The sequence below is a fragment of the Lissotriton vulgaris genome, chromosome 5, assembly GCF_964263255.1.
Source record: "Lissotriton vulgaris chromosome 5, aLisVul1.2, whole genome shotgun sequence".
NCBI classification, from domain to species: Eukaryota; Metazoa; Chordata; class Amphibia; order Caudata; family Salamandridae; genus Lissotriton; species Lissotriton vulgaris.
In genome coordinates this window covers 704,898,318-704,913,789 of record NC_141693.1, presented here as the reverse complement: position 1 = coordinate 704,913,789, position 15,472 = coordinate 704,898,318, and the positions used below count along the sequence as shown (strand labels likewise).

Genomic DNA, 15,472 nt, shown 5'->3' with positions numbered 1-15,472 from the left:
TGATGCATTCTGATTTGGGAAATAATTTTGATTCTGTTGTTGAACCTGATTTGTATTATATCTTAGTGTCTGGACATTTGGTTGTTGCATTGGGGCTTGTGGTATCTGCACTGATTCAGAGACACATTAGAGTTTGGAATTCCCTGTCTCGGTAATTGCTAGGTCTGAACAATGTTATGTCCCTGAGACTGTGCCTACCCTCCACTCTAGACCTGATTTCCACTATTATTTACATTAAACCTACATTTGCATTTCCAATGTCCCAGCTTGCCACTCATGTGACAAGCATTTGATTTCTTTAAACAGACACATCAACACACATTCTAGTATCAACTAGAATGCAAAGACCTCCACCATGTGTCTGGAAAGTCTGTTGCTGCTGAAACCCATTAACACCCTGCATCACTGGAGCCAACTTATATCCTCCATGTGCTGGAACTGGGTTGGCAAAACCTGAAGAATTCTGATCTCTTTGTCTGCTTTCATCTGAACAGTCATCAACTTCTCCATACTTTTTTGTGTTTCAGCTCTACTTCATCTCTGCAATATTTTGCGAAGCATAACATTTCATCCATTAACCTGTTCTGCCAGTATATTAAATGCTGACGAATCATGGAAGCAATCTTGGGTCTAAAGAAGTTCACAAATCTGTAAACAAAATGTCCCATATCATTTTCAGCCACATTTTCTATTCCACTATACTGTCAGAAAACCTGAATCAATCTCTCTTAATAAGCATGAACAGTTTCTTTGAGTTCTCCTGCTGTTCTGTCAATTTTTAGCCAATCTACTTTTTTAGGTAAAATCTTGGTTTTCAGGAAAGTAATCACTTGCTGAAATACCCTCAATGCCACTGGAGATAGGGCACAAGCTCTCGGATCCCTGGCTGGTTCTGTTTTGGGCCAATCTGCAGACACTTCACATTCTGTCTGATAGTCTCCAGGAACCACAATACCAAACAGGGTATTAAAATGTATCCACAGAACTTTTGAAATTTTCAGAAACCATTCAATTTGTCTGTACCATTCTACTGGGTTATCTCTCAGTTTCGAGAATGCCTTTGTGAATGAAAAAATATCAGTTCTAGACCAAGGCATATGTACATATCCTCCTCCAGGTACTTCTTGCATGGAAAACATTAGTGTTTTATCGCCATCATCAATCACCACTGAAGGTGCACGTATCTTACTTTCTCTGTTTCCTTTTCTTAATCCATTTAGCTTCCCATTTGTCAATCTCATTCCATTTTCTAAATAATGTCATGACCTCCTTAATCTGCAGCTTCAATCCTGATAACCTCATATTATGAATGTCCTTGTTGCTAAAATCAATCGGTAAGTTCTCTACACCACCCTTGACTTTCGTACAACAATCTCACATTTTTGGGCTAATTCAGTACATTTTTAATGATTCTGTCTTGCTCGCCTTGTAATGTCTTTCACAAGGAATAATAATGAATCATCCTGGAAGGTATTTAATTGGGATGGACTGATCATATCTTCCAATCCAACCCTTAGTTTAGCTACATCTATTACTTTTTCTCTCTCTGGTGCTTCTGCAGTCACTGGATTTTTATTAGTAAATTTGATTATTTAAATCCTTTAGCCAATCATCAAATTCTTAAGGAGTAACACATATATTCTCCTTAGGCACATTTGCCCTCAATTCTTGTCCATCTGAATTTCCACTTACTCCAGGCAATGCATGCATTATTATTGCTTAGGGATGTGTGGTTTTCAGTTGTACCGTCACATCTGAGGCAGAATAATTCACATGTGGAGATTCACTCCTTCTTGGTATGTAAAATGGTAGTGAACTCTGGACTATTCTACTACCAAGATTGGAGTGTGTTTGATTCGAATTAACATTCACACTCCTCAGATTTACAATGTTTCCTCAAGTCAGGACCATAGGATTTGATAGAACTCCAAGTTGAATCCATAGGGGTATTAAATAAATTGTTCATTCCAGTAGGAAAGACCAAGCTACGATTAGGATAACCCTGCAATCCAGGTTTGTAAAGTGGTGCAACTGGACCAATAGTAACAGAAACTGTCAAAGCATCCGGAGCATTTAACACTCAGATTCAAAGGAGCTATCATCCCAGTATCACCTACTATAGGGGAAATAAGTGTTGGCTCATTTTAAATCACATGCATAGTAGGTGCATTTGGAATTTGGCTCTACAATTATTGGGACTTTCAAATTGGGACTCATTGTATGTATGGTGGTGGACAGATTCAGAAAATCATCAAGGTCGCAATCCTCAGCAATAGCTACATTATTAGTGTTCTTCGTCTCTAAATGTTTTTTTCTTTTCCTTGCACTTTCTTCTGACTTCTTCTATTACTCTTATAAGTGGATACATTTCAGTTCCCGCAGTAATGTCTGCTCACCATGCTTTCTGCTGCAAATCTCTCCCAGCATCTGCATATGTACTTATAGTTTGTGTATATTACCCTCTGTATATTTCTTTCTAATTTTGCTGTGCTTTGTATTCCCACACATTAAGTGCTTTTATTTGGGCGGATCTAGGAAGAGGTCTTAATTCGTATAATTTCCTCTTTACTTTTTCAATAATCTCAAATTATACGTTCAATAAAAACGTAACTGTAAAGTACCATCATGTTTCATACCTCTGCCAATGTGCAAGCCAAAGTCATATGCGTAATCCTTTATTCATCATGACTGTGTATCCTGGCGTACCCTCAGGTGGTTAATCTTCTCCCTCCCTGTTAAAGCAGGAAATAATTTATTTTCCCACCATCCTCTTGTTCGACACTCACAACCAACACCAACTCTTGTGACATGTTCAACCAATCTCGTCTCGATTTTACACCAACCGCCCAGTCCCAGCATGGCACCCTGTGAAACACCTTTATTTGCAGCAGTTCGCCCTCCTTTACAATTTTCTTTGGCACGTATTCTAAGCAAATTCAAAATACAATGCAAGCATTTTTCAACATCTTGTTTGCTCCACTTAGAGCAATTTAAAAGTTTCTCTTTCACTCAAAAAGTAGTACAAAACAATCTTATTTCTATACCTATCATTACCATTTGCTTCAAGTGAGACTAGGACCAGCAGCATCTAACCCAAAATGATAAAGGTAGTCCCTGTGCACTAAGATCAACTGTATCAACCACTTCTCACAATTTCACCAGGGAAATAATCCCTATCCATAAGATGTTGATGACGACATATCACAACCAATATCATAACACAGCAGACAACTTTACTCAGTGTTTCCTATGCTGAGACCACCATGTAGGTATACTTTTTCTACCCCAGGATCTTAGGCCAGAGGGACCCCACCTGGAACCTAAAAGGTTTTTTTTGTTTTGTTTTATTGGGAATTCGTGGAGGATCTTACATTACAAACATGACTCCCCCAGGGTGGGCTAGTGCCTGGGGCCAGTGCATTGACAATTAATGGAGGGGGTGGCACCACTCAACAGACTTAAAAGGCTTCAAGAACCCCATCCCCGTGGCTATATAAACAATTAAGGGAAGGGGCAAGTGGCCTACTTCCACAAGCCTATAAACGCTGAGATTGACCCCATCCACCGTGAATGTTATTTCAAGGGAAGGGAAGCTGCACAAACCCCCTCCCCAAGCCTGAAGAAGTCTGGGGATCTCATCCCCCAGGGCTGCAGTCTACTACATTGGGCGGGGGGCCACATGCCCCTACCTCCCAGAGCCATTTTATGGCTCCGGGGACCCCACGCCCCGGGACAGGCTCAGTAATGGTATGGCGGTGTCTCCAACCCACAGGGCATCATCTTTTTCCTACCCAAAAGCACAGGTAGGGAAAGAGTAATGTTCTTCCACCAGGCTGGAGCACAAAGCAGCCATATGCAAATCACCCTTGACCCTGTTCCTTTTGGCAACAGTGCAGCCCGAACTGCCAAGTCATGTCCTCCCTGCCTGGAACCAAGCATCCTGAGATCGGTTTGAGGGTATTACCCCTCATCAGCCAGGCTAGCTTGAAATCAGTGGCACAGTGAGCAAGGGACCCACGTCTGAGCATACCCATGCCACTTAGATCGGAAAGTGCCACGCAAACAAATCATGGACGGGATGCTGAATAAATAATGCATAAACCCTCAGTCAAGAGATCTGGGTTAAATCCATTGTTCTTTTGCTCACCATGGCACCCCAGTTTAGACTCAGCCATATGCAAATCAGTCTTGACCCTGTTGCTCATGGGAACGATCCTGTCCAAATTGCAAAGCCAGATCCTCCCTGTGAGAAGTTAGCCTGGTATGTGATGTCCACTATTCTAGTGGGCACCCTGCACCAGTCTAAACGACCCTCATGATGGTGGTTGTAAAGTCAACCTTATAGATCAGCTATCCTAGTGGTAGCATGGACAAGAAGTCTTAGGCTAAAACTTCAGAGAGCATGTGAAGCAAGCTGTTCTACCAATTATAATCCCTTGAACATCAAATGAAAGGACACCACACAAGGTATACATAAAATATATATGTATTTATTACTAACACAACCACTCTGAACTCTTTATGAGGTCAGAGATCGAGATACAGTGCAAGTTATTCAATCAGCATACTTAAAGTTGCACAAAATAAAATTCTGCCCTAGGGGCCTCACGAACCATATACTAAGTAAGTGGTATAAGAACCACTTCAGGAATAGTGAATAGGCCTAGGGCCTAAGGAATCGCTGTGGCTACACTGAACAACCTAGGGATTTGAAGTAGGAGTCCCACGGGAGACGTGTGCAGTGTCTAAACACACACGTGAGTTACCATAGAGTTATAATGGAAACGTAAAAGTTACAAAGTAGTAGATTAAGGACACTTCTGGATGGACTACGGTAAAACCCCTTTAAAGTAGGACACTTCGAGAGTCAACACCCACCGGTGCACCGCAGTACTCGAGTTACCTCACCCAGGGAAGCCCGGTCCAAAGGTGTTCTTTCGTGTCGGGTTTCGTCGCTGTTTCCTATGGAGAGCTGCAAGAAAGTGCTGCAGGCGACCAGGAGAAAAGTGTCCGGATGGATCCAAGGGTGGATCGGAGCAGTGAAGAACCTGAAAGCAGAGGGGACAGAGTCTGGGTCACTAGCCAGTGACCAGGAAGGAACCAGGAAGGAACTAGGCGATGTCGAGATGCAATCAGGTGAAGAGGTGAAGCTTGTCTCCGCAGCCACGAGGACCAGGAGGCGTCGACGACAACCAGGAGCTGGTTTCAAGCTATTCCTCAAAAGATCTTGTTGACTGCGGTGTCGGTATCCGGATTGGACCCAACAAGCCTTGGCAAACGCAATCCACTCAGGATGGGAAGATTGGCTTCAGTTCAAACCAGCAAGGTCTGGGGAGCTTCTCCCTTGCAGGGCAAGCGGTCTCGTTTTACAAAGAAGTCTTTGGAGGGCTCACTAGCCAACAGGCTAGCAACCGGGAAGACGTGTTGAGCTGAAATGCAGGCACAGGCCCCACGCAGCACTCGTGGAGTGTGGAGGGCTGAGCTTCGGTGCAAATGCTGCTTGGGTCTGGGGCTTTTCAATCCCCAATGCACAACTTTGAGGGTACCTAAGAAGCTGCATGGTTAGCAAAGAGCAGGTAGTCCAGGGTGTCCGGTCCCACGTCTCTCGTGTCCGCCACGGGTCTCACCTTTGCTGTGGATGTGGATCGGAATTGGAGAAGTCTGGAAGTCCAGTTCCAGAGTCGCTGAGTCTTCGGGTTCCGGCGGGAGCGTCGACAAAGCAAACCAGCAAGTTACTGGTGGTGCCTGTTTGCACAGGGTGGTCACTCCTTGACCACAAGGGAGATGTCTTCAGTCTTCTAGTCAGAATAGAACGTCGAAAGTCCAAGAGTTTCATTTCAGAGTTTCAGTCCAGGATAATCTAATGTCTCTAGACACAGCTCCTATCTTTATACTAAACTAAGGGGCTGGATTACCTGCTAGGTCCCTCCTATGGGTGGAACCTGGGAAGGGGGTGGTTACACCCCTTTCCCTTTGTCCAGTTGCATTCCAGAGCTAGGGCTGAAGTGCCCCAGTAACTGGTTTGAACCAGGCTATGCATGGAGCACCTTGTGTGCCCCAGGCAGTGTCTGGAAACGCATCTTTCCATTAAACCCACCCTGCCTCAATACACTACAGGCTGTCTGGGGAGGTGCTAGCACCTCCCTCGACAGGAAACCTTTTGTCAAGGCCTCCCTTGCCGGAGTTTTGTTCTGCTGCAGGAGGTCAGACTCGTGTCTGTGGCAGCAGCATCCATTTTGTGATGCTGAGGCTCTGTTTAACTTTAACCGGGTAAAGCAGTAACTACATGTCTTCTCCCTCTAGAAGAGTGGCATGCTACCCCCACCCCCAGAACTGGCGGGGGGTGGGTAGTATTCCAAAGTGTTGACACCTTACACAACATGTTTTGATAAAGCCAAACCAAAGTTAGCATTAACCGCAAGGATAATAATGCACTTAAGACTATATGGTATTGCTATATCATAGAACAGCTATAAGGACATGGTTCCGAAAGCTGCAGAAGGGCCCAGCTCATTCTAGAGCACCCTCTCACATAAAACCAAGCACTCTGCCTTCAGGATTGTCAATGCCTGCCATAGGAGTGACTTATAGGTATATATGTGTCTATATACAAGGTTAGATATAGGTATTATATATCTAAGCAAGCCCAAGCTTAGTGATCGATTCAGAAAAGGGGGTGGTGATGAACAGAGTGTCTGAATTAAACAGACTCTCTTACCCAGTCCAAAGATCAGGGCTTGATCCATCACCGTTATTTATCTCACTGCACCATCCCAGCTCAGAACCTGGCTATATGCAAATCAGTCTGTCCCTGGCCCAGTGCATCATGGGAACAGGGCAGACTAAACTACCAAGCCAATTCTTCACCAGAAAGGAGACAAGCTACCGGGGACCGGTTTCTGGCATTTCAGCCGTCTTCGGCCCGGCTTGCTTGAATCCTGATGGTGCAGTGAGAAAGGGACTCATGTCTGAGTATACCCTGCCACACCTATAGTGGCCAAAAACGATTCAGAAAAGGGGGTGGTGATGAACAGAGTGTCTGAATTAAGCTTAGTGATCAGCCTGTGGTGTCAGTTTGGATGGCCAGCCAGGGGTGGCATAATACATGCTGCAACCCCTGGTAGCCTTGGATGCACCTATGCCCTGGGTACCTATGGTACACTGTACAGGGCTCACAAAGGTGACCCAATTCCCAATTAGGTATGTACCTAAAGTACATGGTATCAATTTAGAGAGAGAACAGCTGGGCTGTGGGTCTGATTAGCAGGCCCACAGCCACACTAAAGTCGAAAAACCAGAGTATCACAGCAAAAAGTGGGGGTGACCATAGGAAGCAGACCCTACTCTCCTACACTCCCTGGACAGGAAACAAGCATCCTGGGACCAGTTTTGGGATATTTCTTATGATCAGACAGAAATGCTTGAAACCAGAAGCACAGTGAGAAAGGGACCCACATCTGGGCATACCCATCCCAATTAGGGTGAAAAGTGCTACGCAAACAAATGATGGACAGAATGCTGAATAAATGATGCATTCACCCCCAGTCAAGAGATTGGGTTAAATCCATTGTTCTTTTGCTCACCATGCCACCCCAGTTTAGACCCAGACATATGCAAATCAGTCTTGACCCAGTTACTCATGGAACAGTGCAGCCTGAACTCCCTAGCCAAGTCCTCCCTGGACAGGAAACAAGTATCCTGGACGGGTTTTGGGATATTGCCCCTCACCAGCCAAGCTAGCTTGAAATCAGGGGTACAGTGAGCAAGGGACCCATGTCTGGGCACACCATGTCACTTAGGTCGAAAAGTGCTACAGAAAAAATGATGTATGGAATGCAAAATAAATCATGCATTGAACCGCAGTTAGGAGATTTGAGTTAAAACCATCATTTTTTGCTCACCATGCCACCCAAGTTTAGACCCAGCCACATGTAAATCAGTCTTGACCATGTTCCTCAGGGGAACAGTCTAGCCCGACCTGCCAAGCAAGGTCCTCCCTGGACTGTAAACAGGCATCCTGGGACCAGTTCCAGGGTACTACCCCTCGTCAGCCAGGCTAGCTTGAAACCAGTGGCACAGTAAGCAAGGGACCCACATCTGGGCATACCCATCCCGCAGAGGTCGAAAAGTGCAACACAAACAAATGATGGACAGGATGCTGAATAAATCCTGCATTCACACAAAAGCCAAGAGTTCTGGGTTAAATCCACTGTTCCTTGTCTCACCATGGCCCTCTAGTTTAGACCCACACAAATGCAAATCAGCCTTGACGCCGTTCCTCATGGGAACAGTCTAGACTGAACTGCCAATACAGGTCCTCCCTGAGCTGGAAACAAGCATCCTGAGACTGGTTTTGAGGTATTACTCTCACCAACCAGGCTAGCTTGAAACCAGTGGCACAGTGAGCAAAGGACCCACATCTGGGCATACCCATCCCAATTAGGGTGAAAAGTGCTATGCAAATAAATGATGGACAAAATGCTGAATAAATGATCCTCTGACACCCAGTCAATAGACCTGGCTTAAATCCATTGTTCTTTTGCTCACCATGCCACCCCAGTTTAGACCCAGCCATATGCAAATCAGTCTTGACCTTGTTCCTCATGGGAACAATCCAGCCAGAATTGCAAAGCCAGATCTTCCTTGGACAGGAAACAAGCATCCTGGGACCGGGTTTGGGTATTATTCCTGATGAGACAGGCTAGATTGAAACCAGAAGCATAGTGAGCAAGGGACCTACATCTGGTCATACTCATCCCAATAAGGGCAAAAAGTGCTACACAAACAAACATTGGATGGAATTTATTTATTTTATTTATTTATGTAGTTTGTAGAGCGCACAGCTACCCCCGAGGGGGTGTCCCGGCGCTAGAACCTGAACCTCCAGTGGAGAAGAGAGGAGCATGGAGGGAAAACAGCAGAATAAAAATCAGAGTCCAGAGAAGAGCCAAGTTTTGAGTCTGGCCCGGAAGATGGATTCAGAGGGACAGAATCTAAGATCGATTGGCAGAGCGTTCCACAATTTTGCCGCGATAACACTGAACCCTCTGCCACCCATTCTAGAGAGTCTGAAACGGGGAGAGATCAGAAGGCGGAGGTCATTGGATCTCAAGGATCTGATGGAACGGGATATTGAGACACGTTTTTTCAGGTAGTTGGGTCCGAGGTCGTTTATGGCTCGGTAGGCAAGGGTAAGGATCTTGAACTGGATACGGCTGGCCACCGGTAGCCAGTGAAGTTACTTACGATAAGCGGAGACTGATTGACGGTAGGGAATATTACCAATCAATCTGGCCGCCGCATTCTGGACAATCTGAAGCCGGTCTATCAGATATTGGGGGGCACCAGCATAAAGGCTGTTAGCATAGTCCAGGTGAGATGTGATAAGGGCATGGGTAACTGTACGGCGGGAATCCAGAGGGAGATAGGGGAGTATCTTTTTGATCATGCGCAACTTCAGGAAGCAGGCAGAGGTCACTTTATTGACCTGAGTTTTGCATGAGAGGGAGTCGTCAAACTGAAATCCCAGGTTACGAGCAGAGTGAACGGGAGAGGGAGCGGGATCAAGTGCCGTGGGCCACCACCAAGAGGAAGGGATGGGGTTTTTCTGGTTAAAAAACAGCACCTCTGTCTTGTCTGCATTGAGTCTAAGGTGGTTATCAGTCATCCAGACACTGATGTTGTTGAGACACTGGCGGAAGTTGGTGAACGCGGAGTCCGAGTGGTCTCTGAAGGAGAACACCAGCTGAGTGTCGTCAGCATAGGAGACCACCCTGACTCCGTAGGACTCCACAACGTCGGCCAGTGGGGCAAGATAGATGTTAAAAAACAGAGGGCTGAGGGCAGAGCCCTGTGGCACACCGCATGACAAGGGTTTTTCCTCCGATTTAAAAGGCCGCAACAATACCCTCTGACTTCTTCCTGAAAGGAAGGACTCGATCCAGCTAAAGGCAGTGCCGCCAATGCCTATCTGTTTGAGTCGGTCAAGGAGGATGAGGTGGGAGACCGTATCAAATGCAGCGGACAGGTCGAGGAGGACCAGCATGGCCTCCTCGCCCCTGTCCACGCATTCCCGAATTGTTTCCGATACTTCCAGCAATGCCGTCTCTGTGCTGAATCCCGCCCGAAATCCAGATTGTGAGTCGTGTAGTAGAGAGTTGCTTTCCAAATACTCCGTGAGTTGCAACTGCACGGCTTTTTCCAGGACCTTTGCGGGTTTGGGGAGAAGGGAAATGGGGCGGTAGTTGGCGAAAACAGTGGGATCAGCATCAGCCTTTTTTAGGATGGGAATCACCAAGGCCTCCTTCCAAGTGGTAGGGAAAAAGCCATGGTGAAGGGAGGCGTTCCAGATGGAGAGGAAGGAGCAGGCTAACGAGGGAGCCAGCTCTCCCATGAGTTTAGCAGGGACAGGGTCAGAGGGAGCGCCAGATTTGCAATGGGTGAGTAACCTAATAGCATCGTCCCCGGAATGCTGAATAAATGATGCATTCACCCCCAGTCAAGAGATCTGGGTTAAATCCATTGTTCTTTTGCTCACCATGCAACCCAAGTTTAGTCCTAGACATATGGAAATCAGTCTTGACCCAGTTCCTCATGGGAACAGTCTAGCCTGAACTGTCAATCCAGGCCGTCCCTGGAATGGAAACAAGCATCCGGAGACTAGTTTCGGGTAGGCCTGGGCGCTAAATTCATTTCCGCATGTGGAATTTGCGGAATTTGGGTAATTTCGCATTCCACTGAGAACGCGGAATTGCCCAAAATTCCGCCATCTGCGGCTTGGCAGGATTTTTTGCTTGTTTGCGCTTTCAAAATTCGTGTTCGCAAGACATTTCTCCCCGAGGACCCAAACAGCGTTCGGGAACTGGAAAAAACCATTACGAACAGGTGGAACACGCAATTCCGTGAGTTAGCGGAATGTTTGTGCGCTCGCAGAGATTTTTTACTGTTTTGCTGAGCTTTGCGTAGCGCGACTACGCAAATTCCGCCCATCCCTAGTTTCGGGGTATTAGCCCTCAGCATCCAGGCTAGCTTGAAACCAGTGTCATAGTTAGCAAGGGACCTACGTCTCGGCATACCCATCCCAATAAGGGTGAAAAGTGCTACGCATACAAATGATCGCCGGAATGCTGAATAAATTATGCATTCACCCCATCAAGAGATCTGGGTTAAATCCATTGTTATTTTGCTCACCATGCCACCACAGTTTAGACCCAGACTTATGCAAATCAGTCTTGAACCCCTTCCTCATGGGAACAGTCTAGCCTGAACTGCTAAGCCAGGTCGTCCCTGGACCAGAAGCAAACATCCTGGGACCAGTTTCGGGTATTACCCCTCATCATCAAAGCTAGCTTGAAACCAGGGCACAGTTAACAAGGGACCCACATCTGGGCATACCCATCCCAATTAGGACGAAAAGTGCTATGCATACAAAAGATTGCCGGAATGCTGAATAAATGATCCATTTAACCCCTTTCCAGAGATCTGGGTTAAATCCATTATTCTGTTGCTCACTGTGCCACCCCAGTTTAGACCCACGCATATGCAAAACAGTCTTGAACCTGTTCTTCATGGGAAGAATCCATCCCGAATTGTGAAGCCAGGTCCTCCCTGGACAGGAAACAAGCATCCTGGGACTGCTTTTTGGGTATTACCCTGATCAGATAGGCTTGCTTGAAACCAGAAGCCCAGTGAGCAAGGGACCCAAGTCTGAGCATATCCATCCCAATTAGAGAGAAATCCATTGTTCTTTTGCTCACCGTGCCACCCTAGTTTACACCCAGCCATATGCAAATCAATCTTGACCCTGTTCCCACCCCAATTAGGGTGAAAAGTGCTGCTCAATTTTCATTAAATTCTTTAAAAATATGTAACTCCAGTTCTACTAATTGTATTATTGTTGTTTGTGTTTTGTTTTATTTATTACATTTTACTCTATTTTTCTAACTTGTGGGGGGGCTTTTTGTGTGGTGTTTTCACTGTATCACTGTTTAAAGTGTTGCTCAAATGTTTTACACATTGCTTCTAAGTTGAACCTACTGCTCTGAGCAAAGCTACCAGGGGGTTTAGCACAGGTTAATTTGGGGTTTGCTTGAGCCTTAGCGTGACAAGGATTGCGGTTACTGCTTGATCAGGGCTCACTCCTCAGTCAACCAGAACCCTAATTTCTGACAGGGGTGAAGCCCTTTCTATGGCAAAAACCACAATCCCTGCCAGGGTGAACCACAAAAAGTCCTGAAATTAACCTGTGCTTAATCCTTTGGCAGCTCGGCACAAAAGCAGTGAGGCTTAACTTAGAGGCAATACGTTAATGTATTTATGGAAGACTCAAACAGTAATGAAGTAAAAACACAACAGAAGAAAAATCCCACACCAAATTAGAAAAATAGGGAAAAAAATTGACATTAAATTTAATTAGTAGAACCAGAGTTATGAATTTTTAAAGTTTTTAGAAAAACTAGCACCTAAGATCAAAGCATCAAACACTGACATCTAGTCATGCAAGCCTGGGGCAAAGTTAAAAGTTATGGTTGATACGATGGAGGGCCGTTCGGATACACAAAGTGGTTTGAGCCTGTCTCCGCTTACCTTTGGACTTAAAAGAAATGATGAAGAAAAATGTCTTAGAAGGTAAATTCTAGCGGGCAAGGCCACCGGCGGTGTCCAAGGAGGAGCGTAGTCATTAGGGAGCCACTACATGAGGTCATGGTGAAGATGTTTTTATTCAGATTTAGCCTTTTTTTTTTTAAGTCGAAGATCTCCAGCAGGCCAAAGCTGCGGGCTGTAGCTGACGAAGGCCCCACTAGGTCGGATACCCCTTCTACGAGGAGCCACTTAACGGGAATTGCTGCTGCGGAAAAGAACTTAGCAGGAGTTGCAGTGAAGTTAGGCCGAATGGCGATGGAATTTGAGTGGATCGGCGAGCAGGTAGGTACTGGTTTCCTCTCAATTCTTAGAGCACTTTTTGACAAAAAAGTTCCAGATTTTAGATCTGGGATTTCTAGGCATCTATAGCACCACTTGCAAAGGTCCAGGACTGGAGGGGCACTACTTGGAGATTCTGGACTCTCTCAGGCCAACCCATGTGCAGGTTCTAGATTGTTAGAGCCTTATCTGTCCCTGAGGCTGTGATCAGGAGGCTATCCAACTAGCCCTTTGAGTAGTCTTGGTGCAGCTGGGCAGTCATTTGAAGTACACAGCAGGCCACAGGCAGCATAGAAATCCTCTGAGTGTCTTTCCACAGGTCCATAGTGAACTGAAGAGTGGGTATAAGGGTCCTAGTTATATACCCGATGCCAGCCTTGAAGTGGAAGAAACTTCTGAGGTTTTCCCTGTGAAGTGTCTGGAATATCCTGCCTCCCTGCCCTGGTCCCAGGCTGTCTGCAGTCACAATGGGATCATGTGAAGTTCTTTGTGTGTGAGCTGAGGCATTGTCTTTGAAGTGTAAGTGGGGTTGTACACAGCTCTCCCCCACTCCTGCTTGGATGGTCCATCCTGCCAACACCCTGTCCCTCCATAGTGTGGCTGTCTGGGAGGAATACACATAGACTGACTGTCAACAGCACCTAGTCATGTGACCCAGGAAACAGGTTGCATAGGCTAAATGGTTAGGAAAAGAAAATGCTAATGTTCTAAGAGTGGCATTTTCAGAATTGTCATTTAAAATCTGACTTTACCATTGACGAGGATTTTGAATACTACTCATTAGACTAAAAATGTGACATTTCTACCTGCTCCCAAACAATGTTATTACTTATTCAATGCAATAAGGTTACCCAGTTTTATCCTATGGGAGAGGTAGGCCTCACATTAGTGAAAAACGAATTTAAGACCTGTTCACTACCAGGGCATGTAATACTAAAAGGAACATGCCCAGCTTTTTAAATACATTTACTCTGACCTCTGAACTGTCTAGGGCATACCTTAGGGGTGACATATGTAAAAATACGGGAGTTTTAGCACGGGGTTTATTTTGACAGTTTGAATTGGCAGTTTACAACTGCATGAAGGCTGCAATGGCAGCCCTGAAATGTTTTTAAGAGCTACTTAAGTGGGTGGCACAATAAGTGCTGTAGGTCCACAAGTAGTAGTAGGGGTGAACGCAAAATGTTTTGGGGAAGACAACCCTATGGCTGACAGGTCTAACAATACTTTAAAATGAATACCATGCATAGAGATTTTGCATCTCTAGGAATAAATGCCAATATTCACAACGTTTGTGTATGAAGTCTGATATTACACACCAAACTTAACACAGGAAGTGGTATTATATGATTAGAAGGAGAGTAAATAAAACGGCGTAACACTGAAAGAGTAAAGTACCAAACCAAACTTTTAGGAGGTCAAGGAAGGTTTCAGGAAACCACTTACAGCGCAATCACAAAAGTTTAATTAATTCTCATAATTTGAAATAACCATACATTTTATAATTAGTTCAACCTTAGATTCTACTGTGTGCCAGACACTACCTGTGTTCGCACACGTTAACAGAATATATGGTACAGCCAGACGTTTACATATATATCTCTTCCAGTTGTGTATCAAGTATCACAGTCATAGCATTTGTTCAGTTGCCGGGTTGCTTATGCATTTCTTGGCTTTGTTAACCAGTTTGTTTTTATTTCCAGGATATCTATTGAAGCTCGAGCGCATGATTGATGATATATGTAAATATCTTGTTCTCTGTTTCTTTAGTTAGAATAATGTACTTGATATAGATATGTGTCTTTGCCAGTCATGTCCCCACAAGTGATGCAACTAATCCACATGTACATGAGGTATATACATTATGTATAATGATCCACCTCCATTGATCTATCTTCTGCCATTGTCGCTGTGTAAAATATTTCTGATCGAAACAATACAGCTGTAAAATAAATAAAAAGATATATTTTTAAATTTTCTACAGGCTTGTGAATCGAGTGCTACAATTGGACTACTCTTTTGCCATCATTGCATCAAAAATAGATTTTATTATGAAGAAACTGGAACCTTTGGATCAAAACAAGTTAAAACGGAAAGAAATGATGGGTGAGCTGTTTGACAACGTTAGTAAAGTAAGAGTCTCATGCTTGTTTTAAATTTCAAACGGAAAATGATTGCCATTGAGAACATAATTGAACGACAAGCAGTTTGTAGAGTACACAATTCTGATACAATGAACTAACCGCTCTATTCCTGCATTCAGAATGATTGGTCCCGCAACAACAAAGATCTAAAGGAGCATCTAGATGAATCAGGCTGTCAAAAGTTTATATCCGCAAAACATCTTTATTAAGTTTAACATTTTATTGACATTTTTTTTAACTTTTTTATATTTTACAATACATAGCACTTCCTTGCTTAATTCAGTAATTGAACCATGAAAGGTAAGCTTTTCTTGTCCCTGCCTTTTCTCATCACTGTCAACATAATGTTATAATACATGGGATTCTGTAATGTCTGTATAAACGACAGTCTCTAATTTCTTTATATT

The 15,472-nt window shown here is 44.6% G+C and overlaps 1 protein-coding gene across 1 annotated transcript in view; it reads left to right on the top strand.

The window, feature by feature from the left end:
- LOC147711417 (polycystin-2-like protein 1) overlaps nucleotides 1–15,472 on the top strand; it is a 3,079,390-nt gene that overhangs the window by 2,855,160 nt on the left and 208,758 nt on the right. Inside the window, 1 exon segment of the mRNA XM_086920165.1 lies at nucleotides 14,906–15,053. Within this exon segment, the coding sequence (XP_086776291.1) occupies nucleotides 14,906–15,053 (148 nt within the window).